The sequence below is a fragment of the Pristis pectinata genome, chromosome 19 (genome assembly GCF_009764475.1).
Source record: "Pristis pectinata isolate sPriPec2 chromosome 19, sPriPec2.1.pri, whole genome shotgun sequence".
NCBI lineage: Eukaryota > Metazoa > Chordata > Chondrichthyes > Rhinopristiformes > Pristidae > Pristis > Pristis pectinata.
The window spans coordinates 3,673,306-3,689,295 of NC_067423.1; the positions used below are offsets into that span (position 1 = coordinate 3,673,306).

Sequence of the window (15,990 nt, forward strand, 5' to 3'; positions counted from 1 at the left end):
GGGCAACTTAACCTTCTGACCTTCAGGTCTTTGGGAAACCGGAGCCCCCGGGGGAAACCCATGCAGTCACGGTGCGGACGTGGAAACTCCACACAGACAGCGCATGAAGTCGGGATCGAACCCTGGATGTTTACGACATTTTTACGGTCTGCTATTTTTACGGTCACTGTTACTGAGATTCACTTTTAGTTCACTCCAGATTTATTGATTTACTTGAATTTAAGTTACCCAGCTGCCACAGTGAGGGTTTGAACCCTTTTCTCTGGATCAATGGCCCGGAACGCTGGCTGCTTGTCTGCTGACCACTGTGTTTCCGTGTTGCTGCATCTGTTCATTGTGTTACTCATGCTGCTGGGGCAATGATGCTTGCATTTCTGTTCTGTTGATTCCTCGTCTCTGAGTCTGGACACTCTGACTTCCAATACTGCTGCAGAGCATGACGGTCCTGCGCTCACTATTGGTGGCCTGGCCTTCTGATTAAAGCAGGGCCTTAACTCAGGCACTGTCTCAAAGTAGATCAGGGGACCTCAGCCCAATGGGCAGGCACGGTAGTGTAGCGGTTAGCATCACGCTATTACAGCGCCAGCGACCCGGGTTCAATTCTGGCCACTGTCTGTAAGGAGTTTGTATGTTCTCCCCGTGTGTCTGCCTGGGTTTCCTCCGGGTGCTCCGGTTTCCTCCCACATTCCAAAGACGTACGGGTTAGGGAGTTGTGGACATGCTATGTTGGCGCCGGAAGTGTGGCGACACTTGCGGGCTGTTCCCAGAACACTCTATGCAAAAGATGCATTTCACTTTGTGTTTTGATGTACATGTGACTAAGAAAGAAATCTTATCTTAATGTCCCAGCTGATATTTATCCCCTAAATCAATTACTTGCTTGTAATCCAGTCAAGTCGAGTTTATTGTCATGTGCACAAGTACGGTGAGGTACAGATACAGTGAAAAACTTGCTTGCAGCAGCATCACAGGCATGTAGGTACAGACAACACATAACACATAACTTACACAAGACAGTGAAGAGAGAGAGAATAAACTGTGCTAAAACAAGATCTTCAAAAGACTCAATGAGAGACAAGTCCACAGTAGTGCAAGAGGTGGTCCGTAGTGTTCCGTTGCTGAGGTAGGGTTAGGCTTGTGCAGGTCGGTTCAAGAACCTGATGGTTGTAGGGACGTAGCTGTTCCTGAACCTGGTGGCACTAAACTCGACTTTGACGTTTCAACCGTCCCCTCTTACTCTTCCGGACTCCAGCAGATACAAGCCCAGCCTGTCCAAGCTCTCCTCAAAAGGCAACCTGTCCCATTCCATTGTACTTGAATAGCAAAAAAACTGCAGATATTAGAAACCTGAAATAAAAACAGAAAAATCCAGAAACGCTGTGGAAAGAGAAACAGAGTTAATGTTCCAAGTCAAAGACCTTTTGCCAGAACTGTGAAACTGAGAGAAACAAGTTAATTTTCAGCTCAAAGTCAAAGTCGAGTTTATTGTCAGATGCACAAGTCCATGTGTGCACAGGTGCAATGAAAAACTTACCTGCACCAGTATCACAGGCACAGAGCATCAGATAAGCAGCATTTACAAGAAAAACATAAATTGAGCATAAAGTTTTTAAAAGAAAGAACACAACTAGAACAAAAAAGAGTCCATTGTAATGCATAGTGGTCAAAGTGGTCCCAGTGTTGCTGTACTGAGGTAGTGATTAGGGTTGTGCCGGTTGGTTCAAGAACCGAATGGTGGAAGGGAAGTAGCTGTTCCTGAACCTGGTGGTGTGGGACTTCAGGCTTCTGTACCTCCTGCCCGGTGGTAGCTGCGAGAAGACGGCACGGCCCGGATGGTGGGGACGAAAGCTAATTTTCATGGTATTTATACCTGGGTGTATATGCTGATGACAATAAACTTGAACTTGATCACATTGTCACGTTGCAGTTTGTGGGAGCTTGCTGTGCACAAGTTGGCTGCTCTAGTTACCACATTGTAATTGTGACTGCATTTCTAAAATACCTCATGAGCTGCAAATCCCTTCGTGAATGGTGCTCAGGAAAAGATTTGTTTACAATTGCACCCAAATGGACCCTGAGCCAATTCCATTCCTGAGCAAAGGAATGGATTTGGCTGCAGAAATGCATAATGTTATCCAGAAGAGGAATGAACAGATTAATGAGTGGATTTAACAACCTGATAGAAAAGTCTTCCAAGCCAGAGTCTGGGGTCCATGCTGTTAAAAGGTGCAGTGTAATGAGGGCTGTATGTGGCAAAAATGTTATGTGGCATTTTTACCTAAAAATTCCACTGACTGAGAATCCTTATGACTTAATACCAACCTGTACCTTGTGAGCTTTGTTAGTGAGTTGGCTCACAGCCCTTGCAATGATCAGTGGCAGAGCCACATGTAACATATTGGAATCATAGAGTCATACAGCATCGAAACAGGCCCTTCAGCCCAACTCTTCCATACTGATCAAGATGCCCATCTAAGCCAGTCCCATTTGCTTGCGTTTGGCCCATATCCCTGTAAACCTTTCCTATCCATGTACCTGTCCAAGTGTCTTTTAAATGTACCTGGCAGCTCGTTCCATATACTCACCACCCTCTGCGTGAAGAAGTTGCCCCTCGGGTCCCTTTTAAATCTTTCCCCTCTCTCCTTAAACCTATGCCCCCTAGCCTTTGGAGCAACGCACACAAAATGCTGGAGGAACTCAGCAGGCGTCCTGATGAAGGGTCTAGACCCAAAATGTCGACTATTTATTTCCCTCCACAGATGCTGCCCGACCTGCTGAGTTCCTCCAGCATTTTATGTGTGTGGCTCCAGATCCCAGCATCTGCAGAACCTCTTGTGCCCCCCCACCCTCCCCTAGTTTTTGGTTCATTTTCCATGGAAAGAGACTGTGTGCATTTACCCTATGCATGCCCCTCATTGTTTTGTACACCTCGATAACTCTATGCAGCCTACCGCACTCAGCTATCACAGTTAATGCCCTTCCCAAATTAGCCTTGAGAGAGATGGAAGTGAGCCATCTTCTTGAACCTCTGCAGCCCATGTGGTGAAGATGTTCCCACGGCGCTGTTGGGGAGGGAGTTCCGGGATTAGAACCAGTGACGGTGAAGGATTTCCAACCTGGAGAGAGGCCTGCTCCATTCTGTATTTATACACAACGTTGTTCATTCAGAAGCTCTGTTGAGCCCTAGTTAGATCAAACCAGGAGAGTACTGTGAATAGTTGTTATTTATTCCTCTATATTTATTCATTTTTTAAGATGCAAGCATCATCATCAAGGCCAGCATTTATATCCCATCCCTAACTGCCCTTGAGAAGGTGGCAGTGAGCTGCTTTCTTGAACCGCTACCGTCCTTCTAGTGTAGGTGCTCCCACTGTGCTGTTGGGGAGGGATTTCTGGGACCCAGACCCAGCAATGATGAAGGTGCGGTGATATCAGGGTGATGGGTGACTGGGAGGGGAACCTGCAGGTGGTGGCATTGCGGCTTGGACACACTGCAGCCACCAAGCATTTGCACAAGTCTTGCATAGTTCACGCAGAGAAACAGGTTTGGACATGATGGGCTGAATGGCCTCTTTGTATGAGTCTTTGTTTAAGCAGGCCAGAACAACAGCATTGGAAATGCAGCTGGGTTATAGGCACTGAACAGCACTCCGTAGTTAGACAGAGAAACAAGGAATTCTGCAGATGCTGGGATCTGGACCAACACTCAAAAAGTGCTGGAGGAACTCAGCAGGTCAGGCAGCATCCATGGAGGGAAATAAACAGTCGATGTTTCAGGCCGAGACCCTTCATCAGGACTTTTCATTTTTACATTTAAAGTTGTGCGTGATCTTAAATGTTCAGAGACCTCCATTTCCCAGTGTAGAACAGCACCAGAAAGCAAAGGCCATTTTATTCCGATTCAGAAAACATTTTAATATCAGCAGCCTCGGCGTCTGGATTAACCTGTTCTTATCAGTGGATTTGCAATTTCCTGCATATTTATTAGAAAAAAAGAATTGGAGATCACTTTTAATTAAAAGAAAGCCTTTCCTCCCTGACTGAGCCTGGGGTAAACTTGGACATTTTCTTTAAATCACAATCACTAATCCACAGATGAGAGTGGAAAGACACAACCTGAAAGAAAAACACCAGTCTTGTCCCTGCAGAAAGAGGCAAAGCCCTTGGAATTGCAGGCACAACAACTGCTTCGAGTAAACTCAGAATTAAATATCGGCTGTGATGATTTCTTTTTAACAAAATCAATTGAATGGATTTCTCCGGTCAGTTGAATTTCTGATGAAGTCAGTCATTGTTTGAGATAAAAATGATCGCCGAGCAAGAGTTGTCACCGTTGCAAATTAATTAGTAAATATTTCAGTGGAGCGAGCATCCTGAAGGACTTAGTGGGAATGAGATTTGAGGAAAATTCATGAATGATTCTTAAAAGAAAATCCTCTGTCTAGGCATTGCTGATGTAAGAATTCCACCCCTTGCGTCTGAGGCTTTCATCTTATTCCTTGGAGAAATCTTTCTCTTGTTGTCTTTTGGTTCGAACCCTGTGCATATGTTCCAACGAACTCCCAGTGACACTCATGCAAACCCAAGCAGCATCTGCTAGAAATTAAAGGCACTGTGAACACATTGAGCCTGTATTTCTCAGACTAGTGGCTGCACAGGTAACGTAATTATGTCCCGCATGCAAAATTGAGAACACCCTCTGTCTACCAAATCCACTGCCTTTGCCCTTGGCTTATCCTAGTGCTGTCTGAACAAAGTAACCTTAATAAGATATCTTTATTAGTCACATGTACATCGAAACACACAGTGAAATGCATCTTTTGTGTAGAGTGTTCTGGGGGCAGCCCGCAAGTGTCGCCACGCTTCCGGCGCCAGCATAGCACGCCCACAACTTCCTAACCCGTACATCTTTAGAATGTGGGAGGAAACCGGAACACCCGGAGGAAACCCACGCAGTTGCGGGGAGAACGTACAAACTCCTTGCAGACAGCAAAAAGTGGTTGCCCTCCTGATCTTTACTTAAAGACAGGATCATTTAAAAGGTGTGACAGATACATTGTGATAGTGGTGTTCACTCATCTGAGATGTTTTTCTGCAGAGGATATATTTCAGGACCAAACCTTCTTTTGAATTTGGTCTCCAGTTGGTGCTTCATAGACTCATACAGCACAGAAACAGCTCCCTCTGCCCACCACATCCTTGCTGACAGTCTATATTAATCCCAGTTACCAGCACTTGAGCTGTAGCCTTGGTGATTCACCTGGATACTTCTTAAATGTAAGAGATAAGATTTCTTTATTGGTCACATGTACATCGAAACACACAGTCAAATGCATCTTTTGCGTAGAGTGTTTTGGGGGCAGCCCGCAAGTGTCGCCACGCTTCCAGCGCCAACATAGCATGCCCACAACTTCCTAACCCGTCCGTCTTTGGAATGTGGGAGGAAACCGGAGCACCCGGAGGAAACCCGCGCAGACACGGGCAGAATGTACAACCTCCTTACAGACAGCGGCCGGATTTGGACTTGCCGGATTTGAACCCGGGTCGCTGGCGCTGTAAAGCGTTACCCTAACCGCTACACTACCGTGCCTGCCTATTGTGAGAGTCTCTAGATCCTCTCCCCCCTCAGGTAACGTCATAGAATCATACAGCACGGAAACAGACCCTTCAGCCCAACTCATCCATGCTGACCCAAGATGCCTATGTAAACTTGTCCCATTGGTCTGCATTTCGCCTATATCCCTCTGAACCTTTCCTATCCACGGACCTTTTAAACGTTGTTATTGTACCTGCCTCAGCCGCTTCCTCTGGCAGCTCGTTCCATATACCCACCACCCTCTGCGTGAAGAAGTTGCCCCTCATGTCTTTTTTAAATCTTTCCCCTCTCACCTTAAACCTGTACCCTCATTTTTGGTTCCCTTTCCCTGGGGAAAAGACTGAGTACATTCACCCTGTCTGTGCCCCTCATGATTTAATACACCTCTATAAGGTCACCCCTTAGTCTCCTACACTCCAAGGAGTAAAGGCTCAGCCTGTCCAACCTCTCCCTATAGCTCAGTCCCTTGAGTCCCGGCAATATCCTCGTAAACCTTCTTTGCACTAATAGATGAGTACAAAATTATAAGGGACAGAACTATTTGCATTGGTATTGGTTTATTATTGTCGCTTGTACCGAGGTACAGTGAAAAACTTGTATACTGTTCATACAGATCAATTCATTACACAGTGCATTAAGGTAGTACAGGGTAAAAACAATAACAGAATACAGAGTAAAGTGTCACAGCTACAGGGAAGTGCAGTGCAGGTAGACAATAAGGTGCAAGGTCATAACGAGGTAGATTGTGAGGTCAAGAGTCCATCTCATCGTACTAGGGGACCATTCAATAGTCTTATAACAGTGGGATAGAAGCTGTCCTTGAGCCTGGTGGTATGTGCCCTCAAGCTCCTGTACCTTCTGCCCGATGGGAGAGGGGAGAAGAGAGAATGACCTGGGTGGGTAGGGTCTTTGATTATGCTGGCTGCTTTACTGAGGCAGCAAGAGGTATAGACCATGGAGGGGAGGCTGGTTTCCGTGATGTGCTGGGCTGGGTCCACAACTCTCTGCAGTTTCTTGTGGTCCTGGGCAGAGCAGTTGCCATACCAAACTATGATGCATTCAGATAGGATGTTTTCTATGGTGCATCAATAAAACTTGGTGAGTGTCAAAGGGGTAGATTGTAGAAAATGTTCCAGTGTCTGAAACTAGAGGGCATAGGTGTAGGGGAAGAGATATGGGGGGTTCTGAGGAAGATTTTCTTCAGTTAGAGGATGGTTAGAATCTAGAACGCACTACATTTGGCACCTCATCAGTCAGGGCATTGAGTTGGGACATTGTGTTGCAGTTGTACAAGACATTGGTGAGGTCACATTTAGACTTTTGTGTTCAGTTTTTGTCACCCTGTTATAGGAAAGACATCACTAAACTGGAAAAAGTGCAGAGAAGATTTACAAGGATGTTGCCAGGACTCGAGGGACTGAGTTGTAGGGAGAGGTTGGGCAGGCTGGGAGTTTACTCCTTGGAATGTAGGACATTGAGTGGTGACCCTGTAGAGGTATATAAAATCATGATGGGTATAGACAGGGTGAATGCACACAGTCTTTTTCTCAAGGAAGGGGAGCTAGAAACTTGCGGATATAGGTTTAAGGTGAGAGGGGAGAGCTTTCAGAGGGGTATGTGGGACAACTTCTTCATCCAGGGGGTGGTTTGTTTATGGAGTGAGCTGCCAGAGAAAGTGGTTGAGGCAGGTACGATAACAAAATGTTAAAGACATTTGGATAAGTCCGTGGATAGGAAAGGTTTAGAGGGATATGGGCCAAATGTGGGAAAATGGGACTAGCTTGGCGGGCACCGCAGTCGGCATGGATGAGTTGGGCCGAAGGGCCTGTCTCCGTGCTGTATGACTATGATTCATCAGGAACAGAGGAGAATTAGAACTACTCTACTTTTACTACAATCCTTCTCCACTGATCAGAGAGAGTTCCTCCCAAGATTTATCTCGTAAGCAACCCCACTGTGGCCCAGACTGTGTGTTTGTACTGATGGCAACACATCAAAACTGGCTTCCATTCCACCATTTACATTGACACCAACTTCAGGGGTCAGCTCCCTTGCAGTGGACGGCAGGAATCCGTGAGCTGCAGTCACTGATTCCCTGTACCTCCACAGTCTGCACTGGTTTGAAGCCTTCTCCACTATAATCTGCAGCAATCAATTGAATTGACAAGTTATTTCAAATATTGCAATATATTCTTCCTGCGAAGCCAATTTAAAAATTGGTTTCCTGAGTTTTGAATTATACAAAATGTCACAATGGATAGAAATATTTTAGACGGATATGGGCCAAACGCAGGCAAATCGGACAACTTCGGATAGACATCTTGGTTGGCATGGACGAGTTTTTCCAACACGTCCTCCTCAAACACCCTCTCCTTGACATAATGGCCAGCTATCAGTTTCCAAATACCTGCTTTTTTCATGGATGGCTTTGCTGCTGCAATATTTAACTTTTGAGCAATGCTCAATAAATCTGCCTTCTTCACCTCTTGTGATCTCTCAGGGGTTGACGATCTCAAAAATGCATCAATCTCCATTGTTGCTGGTTTCCACACCCACAAGCCAATCGAAAAGAAATTTATCAATCCGATCGACAATCGATCATTCAATAAGCTCCAATTTGTTTCAAACCCAGACCTCTCGTCAGTCTTGGATCTATCCTGGACGAGCCCCCAATTTTCTTACGTACCAGCAACAACAGAAACACAAGCCATGTATAAATGTTAAAATCTATTTATTAATAACTACTTGTAGTAATAAGAGAAATAAAAACGTTAGATATCAGACATTGACCCCAAGATAAACTCAAAGTGTGTGTGTGGCAAGTTCCCAAACCCCAAGTCTAGGAACAGTTCTCAAAGTTTTATGATGGCAAACCAGGTCAGTTCAGCAAGTCATGAAGTAGAACGATGAGCAAAGGCTTCTGAAAACCCCATTAAGAGGTAGAGAGAATGTAGAGAGAAGGTGTTTACAAATTCCACAAGGTCCATGATGGAACCAATATGACACCTCAATCACCGAAGATCTCCATTGCTTTGTTCCAAAGTATCTGCCACACCGAGGGCACTTGATACATGGCCGCCCACAGATACTTGCTTTCCAGTACAGGTTAACGACAAAGTGGACTCCGCAGATTGCTCCAAAAATCCATGTATGGATGTAAGATGGATGTAAGGTGACGGTCACAATGGTCGTGCTTCACCCATAGATACAGAGACTGGCAGTCAGTGCTACCAACTTTTACGTCTCTCTCTCTCTCTCTCTCTCTCTCTCTCTCTCTCTGTGCCTTTGCCAGCACGTCAGTGAATTTCCTTCAGACTCTTTCAGCATTCCAGTTATAGACGCTTTTTCTGCTCCCACTCTTAGTAGTCGGACAAGTAGGGGCACTCACCAAGTAGCAACCTGGCTCGTAACACTGTGACTCTAATTACTACTTCGAAAACTAGCTGATGCTGAAATTGTTATTAATTTTACATGTGTGGATTTTAATTCCCAGTTCCAAAAAGTTGGCCAAATGCAATCTGACTAATTACCACCTAAGCAACCGACTCTCAATTACCAGGAGTCATCAACATTGCTATCGAGAGTTACTTACTTTCCAATAACCTGCTCACCCAATTGAAAGGCAAAAATAAAATGCTGGAAATCTGAAATATAAGCAGAAAATGCTGGGAACACTCAGCTGGTCAGGCAGCATCTGCAGAGAAAGAAACACAGGTAACATCTCAGGTCAACACCCTTCTGCGGAACTGTTCTCGTGTGCCTCGCTTAGGTTTTGCCAGGAGCACCAGACCTTGGCTCCAAACGTGACCTAAGAGTTGAATACCAAAGATGAGGCGGGAGTGACTGCCCTGGATGTCATTTGTCCTAGTTTTACTGTCCTAGACTGCCCTGGAACATTTGTCCTTGAGGAGTCCTGGTAAAACTGAGATGGTGGGCACCAAGGGGTGAATGCTCCAATAATTCGTCAAAAGGAAGATAGTTGTAGTTATTGGAGGTCTATCATCCCAGACCCAGGACAACACTGAGGCCCAACCATCTTCAGCTGCTGCAACAATGACCCTTCCACCATAAGATCAGAAATAGGGATGTTTGCTGGTGATTGCACAGGGTTCAATTCCATTCACAGCTCCTCAGCCATGAATCTATCAGATGGCAGAGCAAGATCAAAGAGCTGAATAGCTGATTCATTGAACGTAAGAAACAGGAGCAGGAGGAGGCCATCTGGCCCATCGAGCCTGCTCTGCCATTCAATAAGATCATGGCTGATCTGGCCGTGGACTCAGGTCCACCTACCTGCCTTTTCCCCATAACCCTTAACTCCTCTACTATGCAAAAATCTATCTAACTGTGTCTTAAATATATTTAATGAGGTAGCCTCTACTGCTTCCCTGGGCAGAGAATTCCACAGATTCACTACTCTCTGGGAAAAGCAGTTTCTCCTCATCTCCGTCCTAAATCTTTTTCCCTGAATCTTGAGGCCATGTCCCCTAGTTCTAGCCTCTATAGAACAGTACAGCACAGGAACAGGCCCTTCGGCCCACGATGTTGTGCCGAACTAATTAAACTAGTAATTAAACGCCTAACTAAACTAATCCTTTCTGCCGACATCTCCCTTCTGTCCACATCCCTCCATTCTCTGCACATTCATGTGCCTATCTAAGATCCTCTTAAACCCCTCTTATCATATCTGTCTCCACCACCACCCCTGGCAGCACATTCCAGGCACCCACCACTCTCTGTGTAAAAACTTGCCCCGCACATCTCCTTTAAACTTACCCCCTCTCACCTTAAATGCACGCCCTCTAGTACTGGACATTTTGACCCTGGGAAAAAGATTCTGACTGTCTATCTATGCCTCTCACAATTTTATAAACTTCTATCAGGAGTCCTAATATTCCACATCCTAATTCATATATCCGTATGAAGTTGGCTTACAAATCAGCGATGATCTCATGCAACCTTAGATCTGGGTCAAAAGGGTTGTGACTTTTTCCTGCCCCCAAGTTCCTCAAAGCCTTAGTGATACTCCTGCATTTAATATCTGAACCTATTTTAAGAATGCAATGCTGGGACTTATGAAAGAATATATTTAGTATTGCCTCTTAATCTCAGCAACTGTGATTTTTTTTTGGCTTAAGTCTTAGTTAATACGTTGATTGATGTTCAGGCTTAAAAACCAAAAATTATGGAAACACTCAGCAGGTCAGGCAGCGTCTGTGGAGAGAGAAACAGAGTGAATATTTCAGATGAAAGAACCTTCATCAGAAGTCTATAAACTTTAACATTTCAGGTGAAGTATGCTTGATCAGAGCTCCATTCTCGTGAAGGGTGTTTGACCTGAAATGTTGACCCTGGTTCTCTCCCCACAGATGCTCCCTGACCTGTCGAGGGTTTTCACCACAAAAATCCAGGCTGACACTCTGGCGTAGTGCCGGCCTTTCAACTGAGATAAGATATCTCTATTAGTCACACGCACATCAAAACACACAGTGAAATGCATCTTTTGCGTCAAGTGTTCTGGGGGCAGTCCGCAAGTGTTGCCACGCTTCCGGTGCCAACATAGCATGCCCACAACTTCCTAACCCGTATGTCTTTGGAATGTGGGAGGAAACCAGAGCACCCGGAGGAAACCCACACAGACACGGGGAGAACGTACAAACTCCTTACGGACAGTGGCCGGGATTGAACCCGGTTGCTGGTGCTGTAATAGCGTTACGCTAACCGCTACACTACCACGCCTGCCTTGAACAGAGGCCCAATTTGCCCTTTCAAATGTGCGGCAACGATCCCAAGGTGCTAATTCAAAGAGAGTAGGGAGTTTCCCTGGTGTCCTGGCCAATTCCACCCAGGCGGATTCTGCTGTGTGCGCGTGTATGTGTGTGTATTGTGCATATATGTGTGCACATGTGTTTTTATGAGTGTGCTTGTGTGCATGAGTATTTGTATGTGTGTGCACGTGCATATGAGTGTGTGAGATTGTGTGTTTGCACTTGTATGTACACTTGAGTATGTGTGTGCACTTTGTGCGTGTGTGTGAACTTGTGTGTGTTTGCTTTTCTGTGTGTGAATGTGTGCACTTTGTGTGTGTGTGCGCGCACGTGTGTGTGCACTTTGTGTGTGTGTGTGTGGGTGTGTGTGTGTGTGTGTGTGTGTTTCGCAGACAGGCCCCTGTGTTTCAGTTGACCATCAAAGACAGGCCCCTGTGTTTCAGTTGACAAAGGTGCTTCTAACCATGGACCATATGGTATTTACAATTACTTGTATGAGTTTCATCTCAGTGCCAACTAAGTAGCAACACCAGCTGGCGGGGAACCTGTAAACACTGAGAGGCACATCTGCTAATTGTGAAGAGGTCGCAATGTCTCTTACAGTTTCTGCGTCCTCTCGCCAGGTACCCTGAAATCAGCCAGTCTCAAACATCTCCCAGCAAGTCCGTGACTGAGGTCCAACAGTCGGCCTGAAGTTTGGAGTATCTCCTTCCCTGTGGGACAGTACCTGCCCTCCACCAGCACTCACCCCCAGCTGACACCCCTCAGATCCACGGGCAGCTGATGAACTGTTTGCTGCCTTGTATCGAACCCAACATTCAGAGCAATTTCAACGGCTTTTCCTGTTGAGAATTTCCAGCTTCTGTTTATAATTCTGAACTCTCTCCTAATGGGCTTTTGCATTTTCCTGCCTGGGTCTTCAGCTAGAAACTATTTAATCCGGACAAAGTGCGATACAATATATTTGGGAAGAGCAAATAAGTCGAAGGAACACTTCAAAAACATCAGGGGAATGGAGGATCAGAGAGAGCTTGGATTAGGCGGTTCAGAAGGCACGCTTGTCTCTATTGGTTAAGATACAGTGGAGGTCAGACTAGAATTGTATAAAGCATTAGTTCAGCTGCAGCTTGAGTCCTGTGGAGAATTCTGGTCACCACATTACAGGAAAGGTGTGATAACACTTGAGAAGTCCCTGGAGATTTACAAGGATATCCACAGTGCACTGATGAGGAAATGTGGTCTAGGCTTTGTATCTCCTGCCTGATGGGAGGGGGGAAGAAGAGATAATGTCCTGGGTGGGTGGGGTCTTTGATTATGCTGGCGGCTTCACCAAGGCAGTGAGAGGTATAGACAAGAGTCTGTGGAGGGGAGGCTGGTTTCCATGATGTGGTGGGCTGTGTCCACAACTCCCTGCAGTTTCTTGCGGTCCCGTGCAGAGCAGTTGCCGTCCCAAGCTGTGATACATCCAGATAGGGTGCTTTCTATGGTGCATCTTTCTGATTTTATTTCACATTTCCAGCATCTGCAGCCTTGTGCTTTACCTTTCTCCTGCTGATGGACACCATGCTGATGGTTTTGTGTTTTTTACTTCCAGCCCAAGCTCTTGGCAAAGGAGCTACTTGACTTGGTGGCATCGCACTTCAGCCTGAAGGAGAAGGAATACTTTGGGATCGCATTTACGGATGAAACGTAAGTACTATAATTCCATCCTCCCAGAGTTTCCAAGGATCTTCCCTCCTGTTGCCTTTGGTAAGCAGCTGACCATAGAGTGAAGATGTCATCAGTGAGATTTTTATGGGAGTATGAACATAGAACAGTACGGCACAGAACAGGCCCTTCGGCCCACAATGTTGTGCCGACATAATAGCTAATCCCTCCTACCTACAGAATGCCCATGTCCCTCCATTTTCCTCTCATTCATGTGCCCATCCAAGCCCCTCTTAAAAGCCCCCAATGAGTTTGCCTCCACCACCCTATCAGGCAACGCATTCCAGGCATCCACCACTCTCTCAGTAAAAAACATACCCCTCACGTCTGTTCTGAACCTACCCCCTTTCACCTTAATTGCATGCCCTCTGGTATTGGATCGCTCAATAATGGGAAAAAGATATTGCTTGTCCACCCTATCTATGCCCCTCATAATTTTATACACTTCCAACAGATCACCCCTCAGCCTCCGCCGCACCAGAGAAAAGAGCCCAAGTTTGTCCAGCCTCTCCTTATAGCACATGCCCTCTAATCCAGACAGCATCCTGGTAAACCTCCTCTGCACCCTCTCTAGAGCCTCGACATCCTTTCTGTAGTGAGGTGACCAGAACTGCACGCAATACTCTAAATGAGGCCTAACCGGAGTTTGATAGAGATGCATCACAACTTCTTGACTCCTGTACTCAATACCTTGATTAATGAAAGCAAGCATTCCATAAGCCTTCTTAACCACCCTATCTACAAGTGTAGCCACTTTCAATGAGCCTTTATGTTTGCTCATTTTTGGGGTCTTGGATGTTACAGGGGAGCCAGCATCTAATGTCCATCCCTACATTGTAAAATTAGCCACTAGGCAGTGTGATACGAGCATTTAATATGTGATTGTCACCAATGAGGAGTCAAAGTCGAGTTTACTGTTATATGTATAAGTACATGTATGCACAGGTGCAATGAGAAACTTCACACACATTCACAAGAAAAACATAAATTAAACATAAATTCACATGTAGAACATAAAAAACAAAGTCCATTTTAGTGCAAAGTGATCAAAATGGTCACAGTGTTGCTATACTGAGGTAGTGTTTTAGGGTTGTGCTGGTCGCTTCAAGAACTGAATGGTTGAAGGGAAGTAGCTGTTCCTGAACCTGGTGGTGTGGGACTTCGGGCTTCCGTACCTCCTGCCCGACGGGAGCTGTGAGAAGTGTGTGATCAAGGAAACATCATTGATGCGACTTCCACATTCTATATTCCTTAACTTCCGAACATGCTGACATGTTTGGCACAGCTTTGTGGGCCGAAGAACCTGAATTGTGCCGTAGGTTTTTCTATGTTTCTATGTTTCTATTCCTGCTTGCCAAGGGTAATATTTTATAACGTGAATATAAAACTATTGGAGTGCAGATTGTGAACATATTCCTCTGATTCCATTGGCTGTATTCTTGTGTTAATATTCACATAGAGCAATACAGCACGGATAAAGGCCCTTCGGCCCAACCAGTCCATGCCGACCACGGTGCCCACCCAGCTAGTCCCAATTTCTTGCATTCGGCCCATATCCCTCCAAGCCCTGCCCCTCCATGTACCTGTCCAAGTGCTTCTTAAATGATCCTGTTGTACCTGCCTCACCCACTTCCTCTGGCAGCTCGTTCCATATACTCACCACCCTCTGCGTGAAGAAGTTGCCCCTCAGGTCCCTTTTAAATCTTTCCGCTCTCACCCTCAACCTATGCCCCCTAGTTTTGGACTCCCCTACCCTGGGGAAAGGACTGTTCCCGTCCACTTTATTTATGCCTCTCGTAATTTTAAACACTTCTATAAGGTTGCCCCTCATTCTCCTACGTTCAAAGCTTTGAACTTACGAGTGTGTGAGTTGAAAGCAAGGACATGGTTACTAGTTTGTGATACCTGCTGAATTCTGAACCAAGCATGGATGGGCCTTGTGTACCTTGCAGTTGGATTGGACTCATTTTCAGGGTGTTAATGGTTAGGCTTATGTCCCCCACAGCAAAGGCTGGTTTACACCCAGAAAGGTGCAGTCAGGTGGGACCTCCAGGGTGCCCAGTGAGACCAGGCATGGTGGAACACGGCTCCTGATACGTTGCTCCTTAGCAGCCAAAGCGGGGTCAAGGCCTTAAAGGCACACTCCCCACGGCAGCAGCACACATTCTGGTTGAGATGGAGGAGAGGGAGGCTGCAGGGGAGAGGAGGAGAATCAGTATCAGGTTTATTACCACCGACATATATGACATGAGATTTGTTGTTTTGCGGCAGCAGTACAGTGCAAAGTCATAAAATTATTACAAATTACAAAAATAAATAGGTAGTGCAGAAATAAAGGAATAACGAGGTAGTGTTCATGGGTTCACGGACCGTTCAGAAATCTGATAGCGGAGGGGAAGAAGCTGTTCCTGAATCATTGAGTGTGGGTCTTCAGGCTCCTGTACCTCCTCCCCGATGGTAGTAACGAGAAGAGGGCATGTCCTGGATGGTGAGGGTCCTTAGTGATGGATGCTGCCTGAGAGGGGCTTGGATGCTCCACATTTTTGCATGGAGCCTCTGCAGTCTATCCCCATCCCTGAGTGTTAAGCGCTAGGAGAGAGGTCCTCTGTGCAAACCACTTTCTTCACTCAGAGGGTATGAACTCTGTGACTGAGTTCATTGAAGGTAGAGAGGACGAGCTTTGGGATATCAAGGCAATGAAGGGGTATTGGATAAGTGTGAGAAAGTAGCAGTGAGATAAAAGATGAGCCGTGACCTTACTGAATGGTGGAGCAGGTATGAGAGGCAGAATGGTCTACCCCTGCATACGCTGAGGTCTTTGGAAGTCGTCCCAGCAGCATGCAGTTCGTTCGAAAGTGGAGTGTCCCATCAAACAAAAAGCAGTGCAGCATGCTGGTGTGATGTGCTCCTGGTCTGAGG

General features: G+C 46.0%; 1 protein-coding gene across 13 annotated transcripts in view; it reads left to right on the plus strand.

Annotated features, from left to right (window-relative positions):
* frmd4a (FERM domain containing 4A) overlaps positions 1 to 15,990 on the plus strand; it is a 562,285-nt gene that overhangs the window by 341,580 nt on the left and 204,715 nt on the right. For 8 of the 13 annotated variants that reach the window (XM_052034015.1, XM_052034013.1, XM_052034019.1 and 5 more), the window contains one exon: positions 12,959 to 13,053. The exons of the other annotated variants lie outside the window; for them this stretch is intronic. In XM_052034015.1, coding sequence (XP_051889975.1) covers positions 12,959 to 13,053 — 95 coding nt within the window. The remainder of the gene's footprint in view (positions 1 to 12,958; positions 13,054 to 15,990) is intronic. 13 annotated transcript variants of the gene reach the window in all.